We start from the raw sequence: 26,671 nt of genomic DNA, 5'->3' as shown, positions 1-26,671 counted from the left end.
CCTCTCTGAGTGGGAGAAGCCCTGCCCTCAGGGGCTTGGTCTGATAGAACTGATTTCCTTTCTGGTTGAGGGGAGGGCACAGCACTAGAAATGACTGATGGGTCATTCTTAATTATCCAGGCAACAGGGATGGAGCAGAAGCAGTGTTGAAGGTCACTCTGTAATTTTCTCCCACAACTTTGGAGGGTGTCAAATTATTTATTCTAATAATTTAAAATAATTAAATTAGAAATAAATTTATATTTATAAATAAGTAATAGTAATTTATTATCATCATTTTACCTTCCTTACTTTTTATCAACTGGAATTGATAGAGTTGAGGCTGGAGAAGTGTCAGGTAGAGGAATATGGTCTCAAAATTTAATATTGGCCACATGGAAGATGATTCTGTAGAATGGACATGACCAGATGGTCAATACCAAAATCAGATTAATTATATTCTTTGCAGCCAAAGATGGAGAAGCTCTATACAGTCAGCAAAAACAATACTGGGAGCTGACTGTGGCTCAAGATCATTAACTCCTTATTGCCAAATTCAGACTGAAATTGAAGAAAGTAGGGAAAACTACTAGACCATTCAGATATGACCTAAATCAAATCCCTTACAATTAGACAGTGGAAGTGACAAATAGATTCAAGGGATTAAATCTGATAGGCAGAGTATCTGAAGAACTATGGATGGAGGTTTGGAGGTTCATGACATTGTACACGAGGCAGGGATCAATATCATCCCCAAGAAAAAGAAATGCTGAAGGGCAAAATGGTTGTCTGAGGAGGCCTTACAAATAGCTGAGAAAAGAAGAGAAGCTGAAGGCAAAGGAGAAAAGGAAAGATATACGCATTTGAATACAGAGTTCCAAAGAATAGCAAGGAGAGATAAGAAAGCCTTCCTCAGTGATCAATGCAAACAAATAGAGGAAAACAATAGAATGGGAAAGACTAGAGATCTCTTCAAGAAAATTAGAGATACCAAGGGAACATTTCATGCAAAGATGGGCTCAATAAAGGACAGAAATGGTAGGGACCTAACAGAAGCAGAAGATATTAAGAGGTGGCAAGAATACACAGAAGAACTATACAAAAAAGATCCTCATGACCCAGATAACCATGATGGTGTGATCACTCACCTAGAGTCAGACATCCTGGAATGTGAAATCAAGTGGGCCTTAGGAAGCATCACTATGAACATATCTAGTGGAGGTGATAGCATTCCAGTTGAGCTATTTCAAACCCTAAAAGATAATGCTGTGAAAGTGCTGCACTCAATATGTCAGCAAATTTGGAAAACTCAGCAGTGGTCACAGGACTGGAAAAGGTCAGTTTTCATTCCAATTCCAAAGAAAGGCAACGCCAAAGAATGTTCAAACTACCAGATAATTGCACTCATCTCACACGCTAGTAAAGTAATGCTCAAAATTCTCCAAGCCAGGCTTCAACAGTATGTGAACCATGAACTTCCAGATGTTCAAGCTGGATTTAGAAAAGGCAGAGGAACCAGAGATCAGATTGCTAGCATCTGCTGGATCATCGAGAAAGCTAGAGAGTTCCAGAAAAACATCTACTTCTGCTTTATTGACTACGCCAAAGCCTTTAACTCTGTAGATCACAAAAAACAGGAAAATTCTTCAAGAGACTGGAATGCTAGACCACCTGATCTGCCTCCTGAGAAATGTGTATAAAGGTCAAGAAGCAACAGTTAGAACTGGACATGGAACAACAGAGTGGTTCCAAACCAGGAAAGGAGTACGTCAAGGCTGTATATTATCACCCTGCTTATTTAACTTATATGCAGAGTACATCATGAGAAATGCCGGGCTGGATGAAGCACAAACTGGAATCAAGAGTGCCGGGAGAAGTATCAATAACCTCAGATAGGCAGGTGACACCACCCTTATGGCAGAAAGTGAAGAACAAAAGAACCTCTTGTTAAAGTGAAAGAGAGTGAAAAAGTTGGCTTAAAACTCAACATTAAGAAAACTAAGATCATGGCATCCAGTCCCATCACTTCATGGCAAATAGATGGTGACAGACTTTATTTTAGGGGGCTCCAAAATCACTTCAGATGGTGACTGCAGCAATGAAATTAAAAGACACTTACTCCTTGGAAAAAAAGCTATGACCAACTTAGACATCATATTAAAAAGTAGAGACATTACTTTGCCAACAAAGGTCTGTCTAGTCAAAGCTATGATTTTTCCAGTAGTCATATGTGGATGTGAGAGTTGGACTATAAAGAAAGCTGAGTGCTGAAGAATTGATGCTTTTAAACTGTGGTGTTGGAGAAGACTCTTGAGAGTCCCTTGGACAGCAAGGGGATCCAACCAGTCCATCCTAAAGGAAATCAGTCCTGAATGTTCATTGAAAGGACTGATGCTGAAGCTGAAACTCCAATACTTTGGGCCATTTGATGTGAAGAACTGACTCATTTGCAAAGACCGTAATGCTGGGAATGATTGAAGGCAAGAGGAGAAGAGGACGACAGAGGATGAGATGGTTGAAAGGCATCATTGATTCGATGGACATGGGTTTGAGTAGGCTCTGGGAGTTGGTGATGGACAGGGATGCCTGGCCTGCTGCGGTTCATGTGGTCACAAAGAGTCGGACATGACTGAGTGACTGAACTGAACTGACATGGATGGTTCAAAAGGAAAGCACAGCCAGTAGAACTCATCATTAAAGTTTAATCTGAACCATGAGGATAAACCATTCTGTCACATAACTCAGTGAAGAGAAGCAGAACAAAGGGGGAGTAAGAGTAAGAAGAGTTTTATGGCCCCAGAGAAACCTTCATCACAAGGAATGGAACTACTCAGTATGAATCTGCATTAGGCTAGGAATAAAAGCAGATTTTTGTTTATTTTATCTTAATGCTCCTGCTTTATTCTCTTTCATCCCTCATTCAACTGTTAAATCTCAAATATTGAATGATATTGAGGGTTTATTACTAACTTTTTAAGTGATAAAGGTATCATGATTATGTGTTTAAGTAGGATCCTTTAAAGATATATATTAAACAGTTTGCAAATAAAATTATATAATGTGAGAAATTTGCTTAAAATAAAAGAGAGGACAGAGGAAGAGAAGATTTGGAATAAAATAAAACCAGCTATGAATTGATCACTGATGAAGCTGGGTGATGGGTACATAGGGGTTCATTATAGTATTTATATATCTTGATATGTATTTGAAGTTTTTCATAATAAGAAGGACTTTTTAATCTCATTTTTTGACAATGGTCCTAGTTAGATCTGCTTCTTCTGCCTTCACACTCTTGTCTTCAAAGACTTTCTATCAGTGACTCAAAGATGAGACCTACAGTTTTCTAGCAGTGGGGATGGGTTGCTTTGAACAATTCACACCTTGTGACAAAGGGCATAGGTTTGAAGACCTCTGAGTAGACTTAGAAGTTCACAGTAACATAGTACATGTCTTTTCTGTGGATATGTGGGCTTGTGATGCTGATGGAATGTAAAATTGTATAACCACTTTGGAAAGCATTTGGCAGTTTCTTGAAGAGTTGGGCATTTGTCACAAATTACAGAATTCCCTTTTTTATGACTGAATAATGTTCCATTGTAGTGTGTGTGTGTGTCTGTGAGTGTGTGTGTGTATCACATTTTCTTTATCCATTCTTCTGTCGATAGACACTTAGATTGTTTCCATGTCTTGGCCATTGCAAATAACGCTTCAGTGAACATGGGAGTGGCGATATCTCTTCAAGATAGTGATTTAATTTCCTTTGGATATATACCCTGAAGTGGGTTATATAGTAGTTTTATTTTTAATTTTCTGAGGAACCTGTATACTATTTTTCAAAGTAACTGTACCAATTTACATTCCCACCAAGAGTATCATGATAGTGATGTTTATCTTTTCATGGACCTATTGGCCATTTGAATATCTTCTTTGGAAAAATGTCTGTTCAGGACCTTTGCCCATTTTTTAACTGATTTTTTTTTTTTTTTTTGCTATTGAGTTATTTTCTTAAATATTTGGGATATTAACTCCTTATCAGATACATGGTTTGCAAATATCTTCTGCTATCCGCTGATTGACTTTTTATCTTGTTGATTGTTTCTTTTGCTCTGCAGAAGCTTTTTAGTTTTATGTAAATCCCACTTGTTTATTTTTGCTTTTGTTGCTGGTGCTTTGGATGTCATATTCATAAGATCATGTTTAAGACTGCTGTCAAGGAGCTTTTTCTCCCTGTTTCTATGTTTTCTTTAGGAGTTTTTTGGTTTGAGGTTTCACATTTAAACCTTTAATTCATACCAAGTTAATTTTTGTGAGTGGTATAAGATCAGGGTCCAGTTTCATTCTTTTGCATGCATGTGGCCAATTTTTCCAATACCTTCTTATCTCCCTTTCAAATATTAGTTGTCTATAAGTGCATGGGTTTATTTGGGGGCTCACAGTTCTGTTCCATTGGCCTATATGTCTGTTTTTATGCCAGTACCTTACTGTTTTGATTACTATATCTTTACAATATAATTTGAAATCAGGAAATGAGATACGTTCACCTTACATCTTTGTCAAGATTACTTTTACTGTTTGAAGTCTTTCATGCTTTCATATAAGTTTTAGGATTATTTTTTTTCTATTTCTGTTAAAAAAAAATTGCCATTGAAACCTTGATGGGGATTGTATTGAATCTATAGATAGCATGAATAGTACAGACATTTTAACAATGATTAACTCTTCCAGTCTGTGAACACGAGATATCTTTCCATTTACTTGTCTTCTTCAGTTTCTTTCATTAATGCCTCAATCCTATTTGATATGGTGTATGATCATTTTAAAATGCTGTTGAATTTGGTTGATTATTAGGAAACTTTGCATTCATCAGGGATATTGGCCTATATTTCCTTTTCTTATAATGTCCTTGTCTGGCTTTGGTACCAGAATTATGCTGACCTGGTAAACTGAGTTTAGGATTATTATCCCCTCCTCCTCAAAGTCCTTTTCTAAACATAGTTCTCAAATCAGTCTTATTTCTTTGCAGCCTTTCCCCTCCATGCCCTTACTCTCAACCTAATGGCAAGAAAGTTGATGTTATCTAGAACAGTAATCTTAGTTCAGTAAGAAGGTGTAATATTTAATCTAAACATTGCCTCTAGGCTGATTCATTTTATTCAGTTAGAAAGAATTATTGGGCCTTGTTTGCTTAAGATCTCAATCTTATCTCTTTTTTCCTCTTTAGTGTCTAAAAGTAAAGGCTTTTCCAGTTCTTTGATGACCCAAATTTCACTCTGTTCCTCTTGCAGTTATTTGCCTACTTCAAATCTTTCCTTTGTCAAAGTCAGCCCCCACACACTAATATTCTAATTCTTTCCAACCACTTCCCTTAGAGCTCTAGGCTCAGTAGGCACATGGTCTGCCTTCCTATTTTACCATCTTCTTTCTGTGAACATGATTGCTGTATTGTCAGCCTGTTACATCCATTTCCTTCTCACCTCCCCACCTGCAAATGCTAAGCCCGTGTCACACATTTTATACTTCTGTTAAAGCAGAACCTCACTTCAGTAATGAAGTCATTAAGAGCTTGGGTTCTGGAACTGGTCCAGAACCTGTCTCTCTTGGATAGTAGCCAAATAACTTTAGGCAAAATACTTTTCCATTCTTAATATCAAGTTTATTATCTATTATTAAAAGAAGAAAATAATATTAAATAATACACATAGAGTCCTTAGCACTGTTATTGGCACTTAATACTTAATGCATTTTAGTTACTGTTTTGTCCTATCAAAATCCCAAGGATGGCGGCTGCTGGGCTTTCTTTTCTGTTCTGTGGACTGCTGCCTAGAGACTGTGAGCTTCAGGGGGGAGCCCCCCCTCCACCGCCCTCCAAGAAAAGAGAGAAGCTTTGTCGAGAGAGGGACTCCAGATGGTAGAACTAAAGCAGTACGTCTTGGATGAAATGTTAATTTAATTCTTTTTTTGATTTCTAGATTTTCCTGTTTTTAGGCAGCATGTGTTTTCTCCTAGCAGTTGGTCATTACATTTGGGAAAACAACCAAGGTTACTACTTCCAGGATTACCTGCCGTGGGAAGACTATGTCTCTTCATCAGCTTTCTCTGCCGCCCTCATATTCTGGTCCTACTTCATTATCCTCAACACCATGGTGCCTATTTCCCTCTACGTCAGGTAGGCTGCTTTGACAGCTGAGGGAGGAGCTGACTTCTTCTGGGGGAGGGTACTTCCTTCTTATTCCCCAACTAGACTGTGGACTTTCAGAAAACAGAGGTGCTGTGCTCTTTAACCCTTTCCTTCCCAGAGTGCCTGGTGTACAAAACACTCTGAGAAATATTTAGTTTGCATAAATGCTTTCTATGTCCAGAATACTGTGCTAGATACTATGTGGGTTATATAATAAAAAAAAGTTTTCCTACCCTCCAATAAGTTATAATGTACATGACTAAATAAGACATACAAACACATGAAATAATTAGAAAACAATGCACACAAATTTTGTGTTAAAGTACAAGCTAGGCAGTCCCTAGTTTATCAGTGACCAGATTCTAAACAGTCATTTGTAAATGACTCAGAACTCAGAATGCTTTTTCCCCAGAAACAATGTGGCAAACTGCAGGTAGGTGTGATTGTGACTTAAATTCTGGTTCCTAAAAGATGGAGAAGATGAAGGATGTTTCCTTCCCCTTTTCATGAGCACCTTGGACAAAAAATTTGAAATATAGGTAAAATAAGTCTTTACTGTATTCCAATCTCCTTTTTTGAGTTCCAGCATTCCCTTTCACATAAACACACCCAAACACATTTTCTGCATCCTTTTCGGGTTTTCTAAACCCTTGCATTGTGGCATCCCAATCCTAAAAGCACCCTATATGTGTGTGTGCTAAGTTAGCTAAATTATCTTACTAATTTAATGAATATTTATTGAACAGCTACTATGTTACCAACAAAGGTACCAACAAAGGTCCGTCTAGTGAAAGCTATGGTTTCTCCAGTAGTCATGTATGGATGTGAGGGTTGGACTATAAGGAAAGCTGAGCACCGAAGAATTGATGCTTTTGAACTGTGGTGTTGGAGAAGACTTTTGAGAGTCCCTTGGACTGCAAGGTGATCCAACCAATCAATCCTAAAGGAAATCAGTCCTGAATATTCATTGGAAGGACTGACTGATGGTGAAGCTGAAACTGCAATACTTTGGCCACCTGATGCAAAGAACTGACCCACTGGAAATGACCCTGATGCTGGGAAAGATTGAAGATGGGAAGAGAAGGGGACGACAGAGGATGAGATGGTTGGATGGCATCACCAACATGATGGACATGAGTTTGAGTAGGCTCCGGGAGTTGGTGATAGATGGAGAAGCCTGGCGTGCTGCAGTCCATGGGGTCATAAAGAGTCTGAATGACTGAGCAACTGAACTCACTATGTGCCAAGCACTATATTAGGTTACAGAGAAAGATACATGAATAATAAGACAACCCTTCCTCTAGATAAGCTTACAGTATAGCCAAGGAAACAGATACTTAAGTAAATAATTAAGGTACAATATGAAGAATGATGTAATAGAAATTAATATGTGAATGCTATGGGAGCCTAGAAAAGGAATAAGTTGGTTCCACCTATAGAGTCTTAGGGATTTACAGAAAAAAGGTAATGATCAAACTGATACTTGAGAAAAGAGTAGAATTTACCAATCAGAAAATATGAAAATAATATTACAAGCAGAAAGATCAGTATGTACAAAGGTTGGAGGTTTTTAAAAGCTTGATCTGGTCATAGAACAATGAATGAGCCTAGACTGAGGTGTTGGATGGTAATTTAGGATTAGATTCAGAAGAACCTTGAATGCCAGGTCAAGGAGTTTGGGCTTTATCCTAAAAGCAGCAGAGATCTTTCGAAGGAAAGAAATAGTATCATTAAGTGTCTGAGCTTAGAGAGGTTGCTATGGTGACTGGTATGGTGAAGGAAGAGAGGGGTCAAAACTCAACACATGAGGACTAATAAAGTGAATAATAGGGGCTTGAGCACCACCTCCCGCACCTCAAACAAAAGATTCGTGTTGCTCAATGCAGCTGTCTTAGACAGGGGTTACTAATGAAGCAATGAAATAGCACACACTAAATGTGAATGATGATAGGAAGGAAGGCACTTAAAAAGTCTGCACTGTTTTTAAAATGAAGATGCTTGTTAACCATGTTGTTATTTAGTCACTAAGTCATGTCCAACTCTTTTGTGACCCCATGGACTGTGGCCTGCCAGGCTCCTCTGTCCATGGGATTCTCCAGGCAAGAATACTGGAGTGGGTTGCCATTTCCTTCTCCAGGAGATCTTCCCGACCCAGGAATCAAACCCGCATCTCCTGCATTGGCTGAGCCACGAGGGAAGCCATAGAGAGTCTATAATGCATGTTATTTAGAATAAAAGTGGAATGTGACTAACACAACTGGGAAAATTCAGGTAAAATGGAGAGAAAGCTATTTTAGGAAAAAGCTACCCTACAGGCAGGTGGGTCTGCCGAGAAATTTATCAGAGGATCAGCTCCTGTAAGCTGTTTCTGAGTCTCACAGATCTTCCCCTTCCTCTTCTGAAACCAAGAAGCACTGTCTCTAGTCTCAAAGATCCCTCTTCCCCATCACTGAGTTTGCGTGACAGCAGCAATACCCCTCTAACTAATCTTTGGCTGCCTTTTATAAACTAGCTTAACTCTGTCAGGCCTTGCATTGCTACAGAATTTTAAAAATCTTGGAAGAAGTAGTATAAAGGGACTATGCCTCAGCAAAGTTAATCAGTATATCTGGTAATCAAGTAAAGCCTTGAGTGATCATGGTCAAAGTAGAATTACAATGGGTTGGCTGGTATGAAGGATCCTTCAAGACTGTAGGTTCTGAGAGAAGGTATTCTGATTTTTGTTTCCACCACAGAACTGGAAAGAAGGAAACCAGGGGGATGAATTTGCTTGCCCTGCCTTGACCCAGGACCATTCTTTTCTTGCTTTCTCCTTAGTGTTGAGATAATAAGATTGGGCAACAGTTTCTATATCAACTGGGATCAGAAGATGTTTTATGAGCCGAAGAACACACCAGCACGGGCGCGTACCACCACCCTTAATGAGGAGCTTGGCCAGGTCAAATACGTGTTCTCTGACAAAACGGGGACCCTGACTCAGAACATCATGATTTTCAACAAGTGTTCAATTAACGGGACATTCTATGGTATGCATGTCTTTCTGCTTTCCCTTAGTCTTGGGGAAATTTTACTTTGCAGGTTCTTCTCAAGAATAATCTATCTCTAAATCTAAATCTATATGTCTCTAAATTCACATTTACTTACTCTTACAACCTGCTGTGCACGAAGCAAAGATCACCTAGTCCATTCAGTTCTAATAAAAAAACACTTATTTAGCACATTATAGATGCCATCCATTCCATTGTGTGGGACATTGGAAACATGAAGGTGTATAAGACTTAATCTCTGTCTTCAGAGAATTGCCAGTGTCTTGGGAATGTTACTTACTCTTGCATTAAATCATATGGTGCAACCAGGATGTTACTGAAGCTGCTTTTCTCCTGATTCTGCCTCAGACACCGGTAAACAGTCTAAAAAGAAGCCATCAAAGGGTGTTCAGAATTTGATCAGTGTCTCTGATACCCAGTTGTTCATTTGTTTCCTGTGTTAGATGAGCTTATTTTTGTGATAGTGTTAAGTCTTCATATGTGTGAACATTATGGCAGTAACTAGCAAAGGAAAGCAATCACATCGAAAAAGCTAGAGCACATGGAATATTCTTCTAGGATGATGAAAAAGCTTTGAAGCTAGAAAGATGTGATGGTTGCAAAACATTGTGAACACACTAAATGCCCCTGAATTGTATACTTTAAAGTGTACAATTTTTTAAAAATTTTAAGAATTAAATTTAAAAATTAAAGTTAAAAGATTTTTAAAAGCTAGAGCATTCTAATATTTTCTATTACTCCCGCCAAACAAGTTTTCACATATATAAACTCTGAAAGCTTATTTTTGGGTGGTTGATTTGGGTGAGGATCTTAATTTTCTGACTCATTCTGAGACCTGATCATATGTTGGGTAGGGTTGCAAAGGGTCCTGGGTGTTTCTGCACTTGGCATCAGACTGTCTTCTGCCCCCAATCTGTCTGTGCTATCTACTGGCCAAGAACCCTAAGCATTCCAGCACTACTTTAACCTCTCTTCTAGGGGACTTTTCTGATGAAGAGCTTCCTGAGGTTCAAGGTCTCTCATAGATGCCAAGCCTCCAGGCTCACCTCACTCACACTTAAGGAGAAGAGGTGCACCCCAGGCAGCAGGATTCTTACCATTGGCTTGGGGAAAGGAGCTTATAGAGCACTGAGAGCCACGTGGCCTGAGGGGATTTGAGGAGCTTAACTGCAAGTCCAGAATGATAGAATCGAAGAAATAGCTTTTAAAATCCTCCTTAGAACTTCCCTGGCAGTCCAGTGGTTAAGAAAATGCCTGCCCAATGCAGAGGATGAGTATTCGATCCGTGGTCAGGGAACTGGGTATATCCCACATACCTCAACTAAGAGTTCAAATACTGCAACTAAAAGATTCCGCTTGTGGCAATTAAGAACTGGCACAACCAAATAAAAGAATTAAATTTAAAAAAATCCTCCTTTATTTATGGGACTTCCCTGGTGATCCAGTGGTTAAGAATCCACCTTCCAATTCTGGAGACTTGAGTTTGATCCCTGTTAGGGGAACTAAGATCCCACACATGGTGAAGCAGCTAAGCCCTTACGCCACAGCTGCTGAGCCCGCATGCTCTGGAGCCCACGAGCCACAGCTCGAGAAGCCGGCATGCTGCAACCAGAATCCAGTGCAGCCAAACAAAATAAATAAACACTTTTAAAATCCTACTTTAAATTACCATGAAAAAAAAGAAAGTAAAAGCATTGATCTCTCAGTCATGTCCAACTCTTTGTGATCCCATGGGCTGTAGCCCAACAGGCTCTTCTGTACATGGGATTCTCCAGACAAGAATACTGAAGTGGATAGCCATTCCTTCTTCAAGGGGATCTTCCTGACCCAGGGATCGAACCCAGGTCTCCTGCACTGTAGGCAGATCCATATGACTCAGTAATTCCATTCCTAGGTATATACCAAAAAGAGGAAAAAGAAAGCAAGGATTCAGACAGAGAGACGTATGTGTGTTCATTGCAGCAGTATCCACAGTAGCCAAAGGTGGAAACAACCCACGTTTCCATCAACAATTGAATAGGTAAACAAACTGTGATATATCCATTTAATGGAATGCTGTTGTTATTCAGTCGCCAAGTCATGTAAGCCTCTTCGTGATCCCATGGACTGCAGCACGCCAGGTTTCCCTGTCCCTCATGATCTCCTAGGGTTGGCCCAAGTTCATGTCCATTGAATCAGTGATCATTGAATCAGCCAGCCATCCATATCATCCTCTGTTGCCCTCTTCTCCTTCTGCCTTCAATCTTTGCCAGCATCAGGCTCTTTTCTAATGAGTCAGCGGTTTGAATCAGGTAGCCAAAGTATTGGAGCTTCAGCTTTAGCATCAGAGTATTCAAGATTGACTTCCTTTTAGATTGACCATTTTGATCTCCTTGCTTTCCAGGGGACTCTCAAGAGTCTTCTCCAGCACCACAGTTTGAAAGCATCAATTCTTCGGCACTCTGCCTTCTTTATTGCCCAGCTCTCACATTTGTACATGATTACTGGAAAGACCATAGCCTTGACTATATGGACCTTTGTCAGCAAAGTGATGTCTTTGCTTTTTAACACACTGTGTAGGTTTGTCATAGCTTTCCTGCCATGGAAAGTATTCCTGTAATGGAATACTCTGACAGTTCAGTTCAGTTCAGTCGCTCAGTCGTGTCCAACTCTTTGCGATCCCATGAACTGCAGCACGTCAGGCCTCCCTGTCCATCACCAACTCCTGGAGTCCACCTAAACCCATGTCCATTGAGTTGATGATGCCATCCAACCATCTCATCCTCTGTCATCCCCTTCTCCTCCTGCCCTCGATCTTTCCCAGCATCAGGGTCTTTTCAAATGAGTCAGCTGTTTGCATCAGGTGGCCAAAGTATTGGAGTTTCAGCTTTAACGTCAGTCCTACCAATGAACACCCAGGACTGATCTCCTTTAGGATGGACTGGTTGGATCTCCTTGCATTCAAGGGACTCTCAAGAGTCTTCTCCAACACCACAGTTCAAAAGCATCAATTCTTCGGTGCTCAGCTTTCTTTATAGTCCAACTCTCACATCCATACATGACCACTGGAAAAACCATAGCCTTGACTAGACAGAACTTTGTTGGCAAAGTAATGTCTCTACTTTTGAATATACTGTCTAGGTTGGTCATAACTTTCCTTCCAAGGAGTAAGCATCTTTTAATTTCATGGGTGCAATCACCATCTGCAATGATTTTGGAGCCCCCCCCCCCAAAAGTCAGCCGCTGTTTCCACTGTTTCCCCATCTATTTGCCATGAAGTGATGGGACTGGATGTCATGATCTTAGTTTTCTGAATGTTGAGTTTTAAGCCAACTTTTTCACTCTCCTCTGTTTCACTTTCATCAAGAGGCTCTTTAGTTCTTCTTCACTTTCTGCCATAAAAGTGGTGTCATCTGTATATCTGAGGTTGTTGATATTTCTTCTAGCAAACTTGATTCCAGCTTGTGCTTCTTCCAGCCCAGCGTTTCTCATGATGTACTCTGCATGTAAGTTAAATAAGCAGGGTGACAATATACAGCCTTGACATACTCCTTTTCCTATTTGGAACCAGTCTGTTGTTCCGTGTCCAGTTCTAACGGTTGTTCCTGACCTGCATACAGGTTTCTCAAGAGGCAGGTCAGGTGGTCTGGTATTCCCATCTCTTTCAGAATTTTCCACAGTTTATTGTGATCCACACAGTCGAAGGTTTTGGCATAGTCAATAAAGCAGAAATAGATGTTTTTCTGGAACTCTCTTGCTTTTTCAATAACTCAATGGATGTTGGCAATTTGATCTCTGGTTCCTCTGCCTTTTCTAAAACCAGCTTGAACATCTGGAAGATCATGGTTCACGTATTGTTGAAGCCTGGCTTGGAGAATTTTAAGCATTACTTTACTAGCGTGTGAGATGAGTGCAATTGTGCAGTAGTTTGAGCATTCTTTAGCATTGCCTTTCTTTGGGATAGGAATGAAAACTGACCTTTTCCAGTCCTGTGGCCACTGCTGAGTTTTCCAAATTTGCTGGCATATTGAGTGTGGTACTTTCACAGACAGCATCATCTTTCAGGATTTGAAATAGCTCAACTGGAATTCCATCACCTCCACTAGCTTTGTTTGTAGTGATGCTTCCTAAGGCCCACTTGACTTCCCATTCCAGGATGTCTGGCTCTAGGTGAGTGATCACACCATCGTGATTTTCTGTGTCATGAGGATCTTTTTTGTATAGTTCTTCTGTGTATTCTTGCCACCTCTTCTTAATATCTTCTGCTTCTGTTAGGTCCCTACCAATTCTGTCCTTTATTGAGCCCATCTTTGCATGAAAAGTTCCCTTGGCATCTCTAATTTTCTTGAAGAGATCTCTAGTCTTTCTTGTTCTATTGTTTTCTTCTATTTTTTTGCACTGATCACTGAGGAAGGCTTTCTTGTCTCTCCTTGCTATTCTTTGGAACTCTGCATTCAAATGGGTATATCTTTCCTTTTCTCCTTTGCTTTTCGCTTCCCTTCTTTTCACAGCTATTTGTAAGCCCTCCTCAGACAGTCATTTTGCTTTTTTGCATTTCTTTTTCTTGGGGATGGTCTTGATTCCTGTCTCCTGTACACTGTCACAACCTTCGACATAAAAAGTAGTAAAGTTATGACATATGCTACAACATGAATGATTCTTGAAAATTTTATGCTATGTGAAATAAGCCAGACAAAATAGGAAATATTTTGTATGAATTCCTATTGTATGCATCATTGTATGAAACATCTAGAATAGGCAAATTTATAGAGGCAGAAAGCAGATTAGAGGTTACCAGGTGCTGGGAATAAGGGAAAGTAGGGAGTTTCTGTTCAGGATGCTGAAAAAGTTTAGGAAATATATAATGGTGAGTGTTGCACAGCATTGTGAATGATACTAATGCCACTGAGTTGTTCACTAAAATATGGTTAAAATGAAAATTTATGTTATATATCTTTTACCACAATAAAAAGAAATGTAAAGCCTCTTTAAAACCTTTGCCAAGTGTGTGCTCTGTTTACTTGCCAACAGGTGATGTCTGTGACAAAAGCGCGCCGTGGAGCAAAGTCTCGAAGGTGAGTGTTTCCGGCTCCCCGTGCAGTGTACGTGGGAGCTGAGCCAGGCTGTGCTTACAGCGGCATTTCAGTACAGACTGGGGCTCCCCGAGCTCCTGAAGCACCCCAGCTGTTATCGGCCCCGTAATATCAGAAAGTGTTATGGAAATAACCTCTGTTTATTTGAGCAGATTTGGGTTTGTGTTTTTAAATGAAAATAGCTTTTTATAAGAAGGTTATTATGTATATAATTACATACAAATGATATATAAGTATTTTTAAAGTCAGGAATGTCTGAAGAAGCCAGCAAAGGGAGAAATCCTTGAGCCCATAAAAATGACCCAAGACAGAAAATGAATAGTGGTTTAAGATACTTTTTTGGAAGACATTACATTACTCAAGAACAAATTCTAGTTCTGCATATAAATATTACTTGTTTTCTCAATAGTGCTATTAAAATTTCTTTAAAACATTTATTTAATTATTAGTAAATATATAAATAAATTTAAAATAGCTTTATTGGGTTTTTTTCTGTTAAAAAAAATTAACTATGCTCATAATAAAAGAAATTCAAACAATATAGAAATGTATGAAGAAGAAAGTTAAAAATGACTTAGTCTCATTTAGATAACCAGTGTCAAATTTGGTAGTATTTATCCTTTCAGATACTTTTCATGTGTATATATACACACATATACATCTAGGTCTGGTAGGTAGGTAAGTAGGAAGGAAGGATGGATGGATCACAGCACCCATGCTATTTTCAGACTCTTTTTATTCATCAGACACAATATATATTGTGGCCCTCCTTCCATGGCCGTATATTTAGGTATATTTATGTCTACATCTATATCATTTTGAATGACTGTCATATCCAGCTATATTGATGTATCTTAATTGATGTAGTCAATCCCCTGTTTTTATTCTGCTGCCTTTTGCTATTATAAATAGTATTATGATAAGCACCCAGGTACATACATTTTTGTCTCCTCTTCTGATAATTATTTCCTTAGAATAAAGTCCTGTAAGTAAAATTAGTTGCTGAAAGAGTGGCTAGATTTTTAATGCATCTGATAGTGCCATATTGCCCTCTGGATAGACTGCATCAATTTATAATCCCACCAAAAATATAGGAAAATTGCTGTTTTATCATGTCCTTGTCACTACTGGGTATTAATATTTCAATCTTTAGAAATTTAATTGGTGAAAGTTATATCTCATTTAATTTACCTTTCTTTGATTACTAATCAGATTGAATCATTTTTATATACTTAGTTTCTTTCCTCTTCCTAATAACTTTATTGCCTATATGTTGTTATTTTGTGAATTGCATGTTCATATGCTTTGGGTTGTCTTTTTTTTTCTTATTTCCAAGGGATCTTTATACAGTAAAAATATCAACTTTTCCTTTGGTATATATATTACAATTATTTTTTCCATTTTTGTCTTTTGTTTATAAATTTTTGTTTAGAAGTATTTAATTTATATAACCAATTCTATCAGTCTTTTTCTTTTATAACTTCAGGATTTGTGACATATTCAAAAGTCCTAACCCACGCAATTGTAAAAGTATTTTCCTTTTCATTCTTCCTGTCTCAGGCTGGTTCATTTTTACTGTTTTTTTCCATTATTGGATCTTGGCTTTTGTTTATGAATTTGAGTTAAACCTTCTTTCATGAGGCTTCTTTCATTACATTCGGGGTACTCTTCACCCTATCCTTTTCCTATCGGAACCAATTCCAAACCCTTAGCCACTTGATTTACATACTGAACAGCAAACTCCAGCTCCCAACTAATGCCTCACCCTATCCATCCAGAGAGATTGGAAATGGGAAATAAAATCAGTATTCGCCTTCAATCCTCTTGCAGGGACCTTGCTAATGACCTTGGCAAAATCAAGGAAGATTGCTTCTAGGGAGTAAACTGTTACCCTGGAGCGTCCTTTCTCTTCCTCTTCCTTTCACTACTGTGTGACCATAACACATTTTCCTCTGGATCAATGGAATCTTTGTTCTCTTGTAAACAAACACCCACAGCCTTATCTTTTCCTAAGAATGCTTTCTTCTCTCTACCTTGAATGAAAGATATCTTGCCCTGAGAGCATTCCTTTTCCTCCGTCTCTCACACTCAGCATACCAAAAGCCCAGCGATATTGTCCTCATTATCCTGTGCCACTTTTTTCCTTTGGGCTGCACTGGGTCTTCATTGTAGTGCACGAACTTCTCTTCTTGCAGCGCACAGGCTCTAGAATGTGTGGGCTCAGTAGCTGTGGCATACAGGCCTTCTCTAGTTGCAGCATACAGGCTGTTGCCCGGCAGCATATCTTAGTTCCCCAACCAGGCTTCGACCCTGGGTCCCCTGAATTAGAAAGTGGATTCTTAACCACTGGACCACTAGGGACATTCTTTCCTGTGCCACTTTTAAACCATTACTTTTTCTCCCTCGTATAATCTTTCTTCCTGTGATGTAATGTGTTGTGATGCCTTCTGGCTATCCTCCTCTCTCCTCCTGTCATTGACGTTATACAGATCTCCTGGCTTCTCCACTTCATGCTGAGGACTTTGAAATTTTGCTCATGTTGTCCCTCTCTGCCCAACCCCTGCTGTCATCTTGGTGGTATTGGTTTCTTTATGGGTGATCTAGCACCATAGATGCTTTCAGGTGTCTGGAAGAATTTATCTTTCAGGTTACTTCTTGGACTCAAAAAAAATCTGTATCATCCATTTCTGGGTCATCATGTCACCATCCAGAATTTTACTATGAAATTGTAAACTCCCTTGTCGTGATCTCTGGTCACAAAGCTCATTCCTCCAATTCTCTTCGTACTTGACTCCTAGTATACCTGCTTTCTTATCCTAGGAAGATTTACAAACTCTCTGTTCTCCTTCTCCAGTCTGTCAGTCCCTTGTGACTTTACTTCCTTTCCCCCCATCTGTACCCAAGATCATAAGCATCTTCAACACCTCCCTTTTTTTCCCCTCTTTGATCTCCCAGTAAATCTCAATCTTGAATTAATCAAGCCATCTACCCTTCCCTGTTTCTAATCTCAGAATGCCAAGTACTTTTTGGAGACCACAAAACCTTTACAAATTCATCGACTCCAACTTCTTTTGGGTTTCCAGTGCCACTTGAATAATTTTTTAATTTATTTATGGTCAATTTAATTCTTAATTCATTTTATTAGCTATTCCCAAAGTCACCACCCTCAGGCCTTCTACCACATATCACTCCGTTCTCCCTCAGGGCTCTATTATTGTACCTCTTTTTCCATCTTTATAGTATCATGTTTTTACTGACCTTACTGCCTACTTACTAATGAACTCCAAATCCACGTATCAGGAACCCTTTTTAGCTCCCTCCCCTTTCATGACCAAGGCTAAAGATATCCTATAAAAACTATCTATAGCTGTGTCACAGCATCTCAAAGTGCTTCCTCAATTCATTACTGCATCATCTACCCTCCATTCTAAATTCATTTCCTCTTGTCTGATATCCCCGGTTTCCATACTTTTGTCTGGGACTTGGATTTGCCATTCAGCCTTATTCAACTGGATGTTTGACTTCCAATTTCAGAGTAATTCATGAATAAAACCTCTCAGATCGTGCTGTACTGTGGCTGCAGACCAGCCCTGCCCCAGTCCTGTGCCCAGCTAGGTCTGGTGTTCTCAAGCTTACTTGTCTGGAACAGATTAAAAACTAGCCCAGATGTCTTACCTGAGCTTCAAAACTCTATGTACCTGCTTTTGTTATTACCTGTACGCCCTTCAGGTATCCCCAAGTCAATTTGTCAAAAACATTTTCAAACCATGCCCTGAATTTAATATTTATTTTGTCACTACTTCATGATTTCTCTTGTGAATTACTGAGTGGCCTACTAACTGGTCTCCCAGCCTCCTGTCTTGCTCCTTCTAATATATTCTTCATGGTGCTACCAGAGGACTATCTGATCATATGACACTCAGCAGAATATTGCTATGGTTCCCTATTGCATGTAATATGATAATGCAGGGTCTGCCTCATATCTACTTCCCTAACTTCTCTCTCATCACTCACCAGCTTCTAGTCTTAAAGAATGTACCAGTACAAGAGCCCAGTTCTAGAAAAGCCTCAGAGGATGCTATAGAATGAGTTATCTTAAATTACTGAACCCACAAACTTAGCAGAACTCGCAATTCTGTGGTTGGCCAGGTCTAGAACTTGGCTCTGGATCTGACCATACTGTCTCACTATCATGACAAAAAACCCTCTAGATGGGACATAGAAAAGAGCCAGTATAGCTCACTGCAGACTACTGTTTCCCTAACTTAGCACCAAGCAGGACAATTGTGTCTGTACTTGACACATTGTGGCCCAGCCCAGTTCTGGTGTAACAGCACCACAACTACGAAGAACTGGTTATATATCCTTGAGAATTCTAGTATGGGCTGGAGAAGTCTGTTAACATCACTGCACTCCAGGGTGGGCATAAGAGAGTCTCGGGACCAAACTGAGCCAGAAAAGAATGTTTACCCAAGGTGGCTACCAGCAGCCTACCCAAAATGAATGACAGTCGACATTTAAAGGAGCCAAGCCCGTAGCCAGGAAAATGGTAGTGAATATTAGGAATAAAGATCGAGGTGAAATCAGTAACCTTAAGGACTAGAGGCAGGAAAGAATCAGGGGTGCTGATGGGTCAAGTAAAATGGTTCAAAATTAAGTCTGTGAATGAGAAGTCGGTACTGAAGCCTCCTTGCTATACATCCTTGCCTCTATCTTATAATATTCCTCTCTAGCCCTCTTGTGGGCTAAAATAGGAATAGTGCAACACAGGGATATCATTGTACCTAACTCCTTCCCTCCTCAGCTCCCCAAATCAGATAGAGGGCAGCTAGAGACAGGACTTCACCATTTACTCATAGGGAACAGTTAGCCTCTTGTACCCTCAGGTTTGATTTATCATGGATTTGGGACTCGGAAGAATGGAGCCTGAAGGTGCCCGTTGGTCATTTAGGACAGCTGGAGTTGAAAGGGGGCAGGAAGGGTCTGCCAGGAAGTGCTCAGCTTCCCTCCTGTGTGATGGGTCTTTTCTGAGTGAATGGGTGGTTCAGGTCAGAGTACAGAGGCCTCAGAAACCAGCACAGAATCTCTTTCACTTATCTTGCTTTTCTTTCCCCATCCTCCTGAGAGTTCTCATCACATTCCAGAAATTGCCCCTAAATCAATCAACCTTCTATGAAGTATCAAGCTGCTGTTGGGAAGTTCATTCTGGCTTATGTGTTCCAGAAAAGAGAAAAGGTCGACTTCTCCTACAACAATCTGGCCGATCCTGAGTTTTCATTTTATGACAAGACTTTGGCTGAAGCGGTGAAAAGGGGAGATCACTGGGTACACTTGTTTTTCCTGTCACTCTCATTGTGTCATACCGTGATATCAGAAGAGAAAGTAGAAGGTGAGTAATCCCGAGGCCTCACTGACTGAGCATGTGTCGAGTCTAGGCTGACTTGGGGGTGGGGGTTGATATCGTTTGTTTGTAATGGCTTAATCTAAGAAAGGGCTTCCCTGGTGGCTCAGAGGTTAGAGCGTCTGCCTCCAATGCGGGAGACCCAGGTTCGATCCCTGGGTCGAGAAGATCCCCTGGCAAAGGAAATGGTAACCCACTCCAGTATTCTTGCCTGGAGAATCCCATGGACGGAGGAGCCTGGTAGGCTACAGTCCACGGGGTCGCAAAGAGTCGGACACGACTGAGCGACTTCACTTCACTAATCTAAGACAGAACTTTCTAATAGGGAGAGTTGTCCAGCAATGGGATGGATAGTCAAGGTAAGTAGTGAGCTCCTAGTCTCTGGATATATTTAAGTAGAAAACAACCTCTTGGTCTTAAAGAAGATTCAGTCATCGGATAGGGGTCAAACTTGGTGCTATCTAGGGAACTTGAGATTCTCTAATGTTCTGTCACAGAGTTTGTCTAATTTATTGCCAAGATCGACCCCACTACCTCTGACAAGACTTCCTAAAGGATGAGTTGTCATCCTCTTGTTGCTTCACAATTTAAAGGTATCCCTGTATACCCTAATTTCTTCAATCACCAAATATGACAATGTCATCCATGAATTTATTGAAATCTTTTTTGTAAATAATGAGAAATTACTGATTTTAATTTGAAAAGACCTTTTCCTTAACAAACAAGAATTTAGGCAGCCAAGTGAATCACATCTTTTAAAGTCAATATAATTGACTTAATAGAATACTGCCATGAGTAACACCTTATATTTTTACATCACTTTCTAATTTTACAAGTTGCTTTCATTTATTTTACCTCCCACAGTCTTCATGACAGCCCTCTGCAGAATAAGAAGAATGATCCTTGTTTTATAGCGAAGTAAGCTGAAGCTAAAAGAAATTAAGTGACTTGACAAAAACCCTATAGCTAAGAAAGGCAAAAATGGAATAAGAGCCCAAATCTTGTGTCATCTGGCCCCATAAGCTCCCACCCCACCAAGGCCTCTCCAGGTCTGACATTCCAATAAATTGCTATGACTTGAAGCATATTTGGACTTACCTTTGTTTACTTCCTTGAGTGAGTGCCAAGGTAGGAAACACACAAGAAAATAGTCTTATTATCCCTTGGACACGTTGTGTGTCTGACCTAAAATTATACTGCCTCATCCACATCATTCCCAAGTATAATATTCTGGTGGTGCATAATTATTTTTCAAAATTAAATTGGCCTTCGAAAGAGAAATAATCCAAAACATAGCTCAGGTTATGGGGGTATCCTAAAAGAAGAGTTCCAGATATGTCTTGAGTAATATCAGGTTGAAAGATTGCTTGAACAGAGTAAGTCATTTAACTTCCCAGGGTGAGAGTTTCAAAGGCAACCATACTCATTCATATATATTTTCTAATTGTTTACTAAACAAACCATCAATCTTGTTACCCTGTAGCAGTGTTCATCAAAGTGCAGCCAGTCTCATGCAGGAGCACTTTACATAGACCCATCTGCATGAGACTCACTCAGGAGGTTTGTTAAAACTCAATTTCCTGGACTATCCTCCCAGGTTTTGTGATTCTGGATTCAGTAGTCTGGGTCGGACCCAGGAACCTTCATTTTTAACAACCTCCTGAGCCACCTTTACCCTCTAAAGTTGGAAAGTAGCTACCTATGTTTTGTTTGTGTACATGTACTGTGTACCTTTATAATACTAACTCAGATCTGTGAAATGAGGTGAAAATATTAGAAAGAAAAAAGAAACTGACTTGTTCTATGCAACCTGGCCTTTTAGGGCCAGACTCATGAGGAAATTTTGAAGACAGATGCCCCCTCCGGGGCTCCATCTTTATGTCAGCCACTTGGAAGACAACCTAACTTCTGGGTGGACTTCATCCGCACATCTCTATGGGCTCTGGCTGCCCCCTTCTCTCCTGCCAGGTGAGCTGGTTTACCAGGCTCAGTCCCCAGATGAAGGTGCCCTGGTCACTGCTGCCAGGAACTTTGGCTTTGTGTTCCGTTCCCGCACGTCTGAGACAATCGTGGTAGTTGAAATGGGGAAAACGAGAATCTACCAGCTGCTGGCTATCTTGGACTTCAACAATGTGCGCAAGAGGATGTCTGTTATTGGTGGGTGCCCCTCCCCGTCAGCCCTCTCCCCGTCTTTGTCTTTCATATACATCCACACGTTGATTTTCTCTTCTGTCTGCACACAAATATTTTCTCTCACCCGCATGCTATTTCCAAGGCACTCTTGTCACAAATACAAACACAGCCATTCCCACTTTCTCTCTCATAATTCTTTATATTTCCTTCTATACACATATGTAAACTTAACAACCACATGCTAAGCCCCTTATTTAGTTATCCTGGATAGTGACTTCTCAGAACTTTTAAAACCAAGATAAGAATGGAGAATAGACTCATAAAGCCTGAACTTGGAATGAGAAATGGGGGCGGACATTATGGGGGAAATGTATACTATCTTGCTGTCAATTAGTTTGGGCCTCAGACTGAAGAGGAAGGTCACTTTTATTCCTTGGTCCTCACTAGGTATGGGCCTTGGTCTGGAATTTGGACTTGAGAAGCTAAATGTGATTCTGTATCAGTCTTCCATAGGTGATGTGGAACCCATGGAAACACTGGTTCCAAGCGATCTTCTCTCGCTCTCCGCAGCCCTCGTCATTCACCCTGTGTGACCGCTCCCTGAGTGCTTAGCCCCCGCGGTATCAGAAACAAACGTCTTGGGAACAGCCTTCTGCCATCCCTCAGTGGCTCTGACATGGCCTTGTGACAATGGACCCATCTGGTTACTTTGCTTAATTTGCTTATTTTCAGTGAGGACACCTGAAAACCGCATACTGTTATTCTGCAAGGGTGCAGACACGATCCTCTGTCAGCTCCTCCATCCATCCTGTGGATCCCTCAAAGACATAACCATGGACCATTTAGATGTAAGTGTTCCGGTTGCGGGGGAGGAGAGCAGCAGGCGGCTCTGTGTATCTGGATGTGTGTCCACATATGGGTCCCCACGTCACTGTGTTTCAGTATAAGGTAGATTGGTATCTGTGTCTCTTTAATTGATAGAAGAGTAAAAACTACCTCCTTCTGTGGGATTCTCATTGACCAGGTTGCCAGCTTCTGCAGTGAGGAGTTGAATGGGCCAGGATCCCAGGGGGCATGATGAGAATGTATTGTAGGAGCACTTACTACAATCAGGACTCTCTGTGATTCCTGGCCCAGTCATGACAGGAACAGACTCCTTTTAGGTATGGAGCAGAAATCACCAGGCCTGGACTGTTTAGGTGACTGTGTGACACCATCATCTGTTATTTATAGGATTAGAATCCCATGGTTACCTACCTGCCCCACTCCACTTCCACCTTCTGGGATTTGAGATGTAACAGAAAGAGAGTGGCTCCCGTTTGCTAACATTAGAAAGGAAAACCATATTCTTGCTCACTGAGGTTTCTACCCCTAAACCTGGATATTTCAAGGGTTGGAGGGATAGGACAGGGGATGTGATGGGAGAAGAGGTAGATCAGAGAAGTATTTTAAGAAAGAAATAGTTTGGAGGAAATGCTATTTTATTAGGACATTTTGGTGTGGCCCTACATTAACACATAGTTGGAAATCAGAGAACAGATGGTCAATAGGCACATGAAAAGATGTTCAATGTCATTGCCATCAGGGGAAAGCAAATCAAATTGTAAGATGCTACTTCACATCACTAAGGTAACTAAAATCAAACAGATGACCAGACAATAATGAGTACCACCAAGGATATAGAGAGATTGCAACCTGCACACATTGCTGACAAGAATGTAAAATGGTGCAACCATTTTGGAAAACAGTCTGGCAATGGCAGTTCCTGAAAAAGCTAACCACAGAATTGACATATGACCCAGCAATTCCACTCCTAGGTATATTCCCAGGAGAAATGAAAACTTACATTCGCACAAAAACATGTACACTAATGCTTATAACAGCATTATTCATAATAACAAAAATATAGAAACCACCCAGATCCCCATCAGTGGATGAATGAGTAAATAAAATGTGATAAATCTGTACAGTGAATGCTATTCAGTCACAGAAGGGAAAGACATACTTAATACATGCTACAATGTGTAGCATGATAAACCTTGAAAACATTATGCTAAGTGAAAGAAGCCAGTCACAAAGGGCCAGTATGATTTCATTTATGTGAAATGTACAGAACAGGCAAATCTGAAGAAGAGAAAGTAGATTAGTGGTTACCAGGGGCTACAGGAAAAGGAAATAGGAATGAATGCTAATAGGTAATGGGGTTTCATCATCTCAGAGATGATAAACATGTTTGGGATTAAGATAATAGTGAAGGTTGCACAACTTTATAAATATATATACATATAGATACATAGAAAGTGAAAGTTGCTCAGTTGTGTCCAATTCTTTGTAACCCCATGGACTATACAGTCCATGGAATTCTCCAGGCCAGAATACTGGAGTACCCCTACCCAGGGATAAAACCCAGGTCTCCCACGTTGCAGGTGTATACATATATATACATATACATTATATTATACATAATTGTGTACCTATATATTACACTTGATTGTGCACTTTATTAGGGTGATTTTTATGGCACATAACATTGTATCTCCAGTTTTTGAAAAAAATCACTGACATGTCCCTCATAGGACAGCTCTCATACTGGGTTCCTGAGGTCACAGTTTTGTTTCTCTGTGTGTGTGTGTGTGTTATAGGCTACTCTGAAAACCTCCCTTATCTTTTAACCATACAGAACACATGAATTAGGGTGTCTTCTCAGCATTTCCACAGACTGGATTCAAAGGGAAATTATAAAACCATTTCAGATCTTTTGACCTGCAACCAACCTTAACAGATACCCATAGTGGAGCCTGACTCCATTAGTCTATTAACCACTGGGGATATTCTGTAAGAGTCAAGTTCCAGAAACCCATTCATGCAGAAGCGCAGCTCCAAGCCCCCTAAGACAGGAATCCCGCAAACAGATCACACAAAAACAGGCGGCAGTCAGGACCCCAGGGCCCCAGTTTGCTCCCCACAAGAGAAAAGAAAAACATACAAGCAAGAGATATGTAGGAAATAAAGTTAAGGACAGACTGCTAAAGTATTTGTTGACTGGATTAAGAATCTGTCAATGTATTGTTAGGCTTGCCAAGACCTCTCATCAGTAGACCATGCAAGATCAATTTCTGCCATATCTCTTCCTTCTTTTCTTAAATGGCTGATGTATATTTTTAATTCCTGAATATATATGTGCATATATGTACATATATTATTGAGGTAAAATTGGCATGTAATATTAAATAAGTTTTAGGTGTACACCATTATAATTTGATACTTGTATATATTCAAAGTGACCACCACTTTGTCTTGCTATCACCCATCCCCACCAGTTGACCCCCTTTCACCCCCCAACCCCTTTCCCCTCTAGTAACCCCCAATATATTCTCTTTATCTATGAGTTTGTTTTTGTTTTGCTTGTTCATTTGTTTGTTTTTTGGATTCCACATATGAGTGAAATCATATGGTGTCTGGTCTTTCTTTATCTGATTTATTTCAAATAGCATAGTACTGTGCGCGTCCATCCATCTGTCACGGATAGTGAGATTTCTGCTTTTTATGGCTGCGTAGTGTTCCATTCATCAGAGGACACTCAGGTTGTTTCCGTGTCTTAACTGTTGTAAATATTGCTGCAGTGAACATAAGGGTGCATGTATCTTTCTGAATTAGTGATTTCATTTTATTTGGATAAATACTCAGAAGTGGAATAGCTGGATCTGGGTCGTATGGCAATTCTATTTTAAATTATCAAAAAGACAAGAAATAACGAGGGTTGGTGAGGATGTGGAGAAAAGGGAACCCTCATACACTGTTGGTGGGAATATACAAACTGGTGCAACCATTAGGGAAAGCAGTATGAAGATGTTTCCTTTGTAAGAAGTCTCTTGAGATCATCTTTCAGCCTTCTTTTTTATAACTTCACCTGTCAACAGTAAAGAGATTGAAGAGAGAGGATTCTTGGGACTTCCCTGGTGGTCCAGTGGTTAAGACTCTGCGATCTCAGTGTAGGGGACCTGGGGTTCAACCCCTGGTCAGGGAACTAGATCTCACATGCTGCAACTAAGACTGCTGCTGCTGCTGCTAAGTCGCTTCAGTCCTGTCCGACTCTGTGTGACCCCATAGACGGCAGCCCACCAGGCTCCCCCATCCCTGGCATTCTCCAGGCAAGAACACAGGAGTGGGTTGACTGGACGCAGCCAAATAAATTAATTAATTTTAAAAAAAGAGGTAGGATTCGCTACAGATATTCCTGGATGTTATTTTTACCCGACAGCTAACATAAAGTACTCAGGAGTTATACAGACAACTAATAACAAAATATCAAGGTGATAAATTCTGTTTCTCTTCGGTCTTATGATGCCAAAGTGAATTATTTTAAAGCTCACTATTACCAGTGATTGTGTAGAATTGTTATTCATTTGCAGTTCTCAAAACGCAAAGTCTGCTTCTAACCCACTTTCAGTTAGATATGGATTGTGCCCCAAACTATCCACACTGTCCCCTTGCTTTCCTTATAACCAAGAGTATACTTCTGCAAGAGAGTTAGTTGTGGTTAGTTAGGATACATTGGTGGCCAAAGAGCAAAAGGTACTAACTTACTCAGAGAGCATTTCAGCAGTGGCCTCATTAGTACTCTTGGCTATGACTAATCACCTGAGCCAACCAGCTGTAGGGGGTGGTGATGGTTTAGTTGCTAAGTCATGTCTGACTCTTTGCAACCCCATGGACTGTAGCCTACCAGGCTCCTCTCTGTCCATGGGATTTCCCAGGCAAGAAGGGGAGTGGGTTGCCATTTCCTTCTCCAAGGCATCTTCCCAAACTAGGGGATGAACTCACGTCTCCTGTTTGGGCAGGTGGGTTCTTTACCACTGAG

The 26,671-nt window shown here is 40.2% G+C and overlaps 1 protein-coding gene across 5 annotated transcripts in view; it reads left to right on the top strand.

Annotated features, from left to right (window-relative positions):
• LOC110129206 (phospholipid-transporting ATPase FetA-like) overlaps positions 1–26,671 on the top strand; it is a 110,100-nt gene that overhangs the window by 67,161 nt on the left and 16,268 nt on the right. For all 5 annotated transcript variants that reach the window (XM_070480291.1, XM_070480293.1, XM_070480292.1 and 2 more), the window contains 6 exons: positions 5,949–6,145; positions 8,975–9,183; positions 14,215–14,258; positions 19,500–19,665; positions 21,646–21,834; positions 22,543–22,658. In XM_070480291.1, the coding sequence (XP_070336392.1) occupies positions 5,949–6,145; positions 8,975–9,183; positions 14,215–14,258; positions 19,500–19,665; positions 21,646–21,834; positions 22,543–22,658 (921 nt within the window). The remainder of the gene's footprint in view (positions 1–5,948; positions 6,146–8,974; positions 9,184–14,214; positions 14,259–19,499; positions 19,666–21,645; positions 21,835–22,542; positions 22,659–26,671) is intronic.

Source organism: Odocoileus virginianus, chromosome 18 (assembly GCF_023699985.2).
Source record: "Odocoileus virginianus isolate 20LAN1187 ecotype Illinois chromosome 18, Ovbor_1.2, whole genome shotgun sequence".
Lineage (NCBI taxonomy): Eukaryota > Metazoa > Chordata > Mammalia > Artiodactyla > Cervidae > Odocoileus > Odocoileus virginianus.
This window is presented reverse-complemented; position numbering and strand designations above follow the sequence as displayed.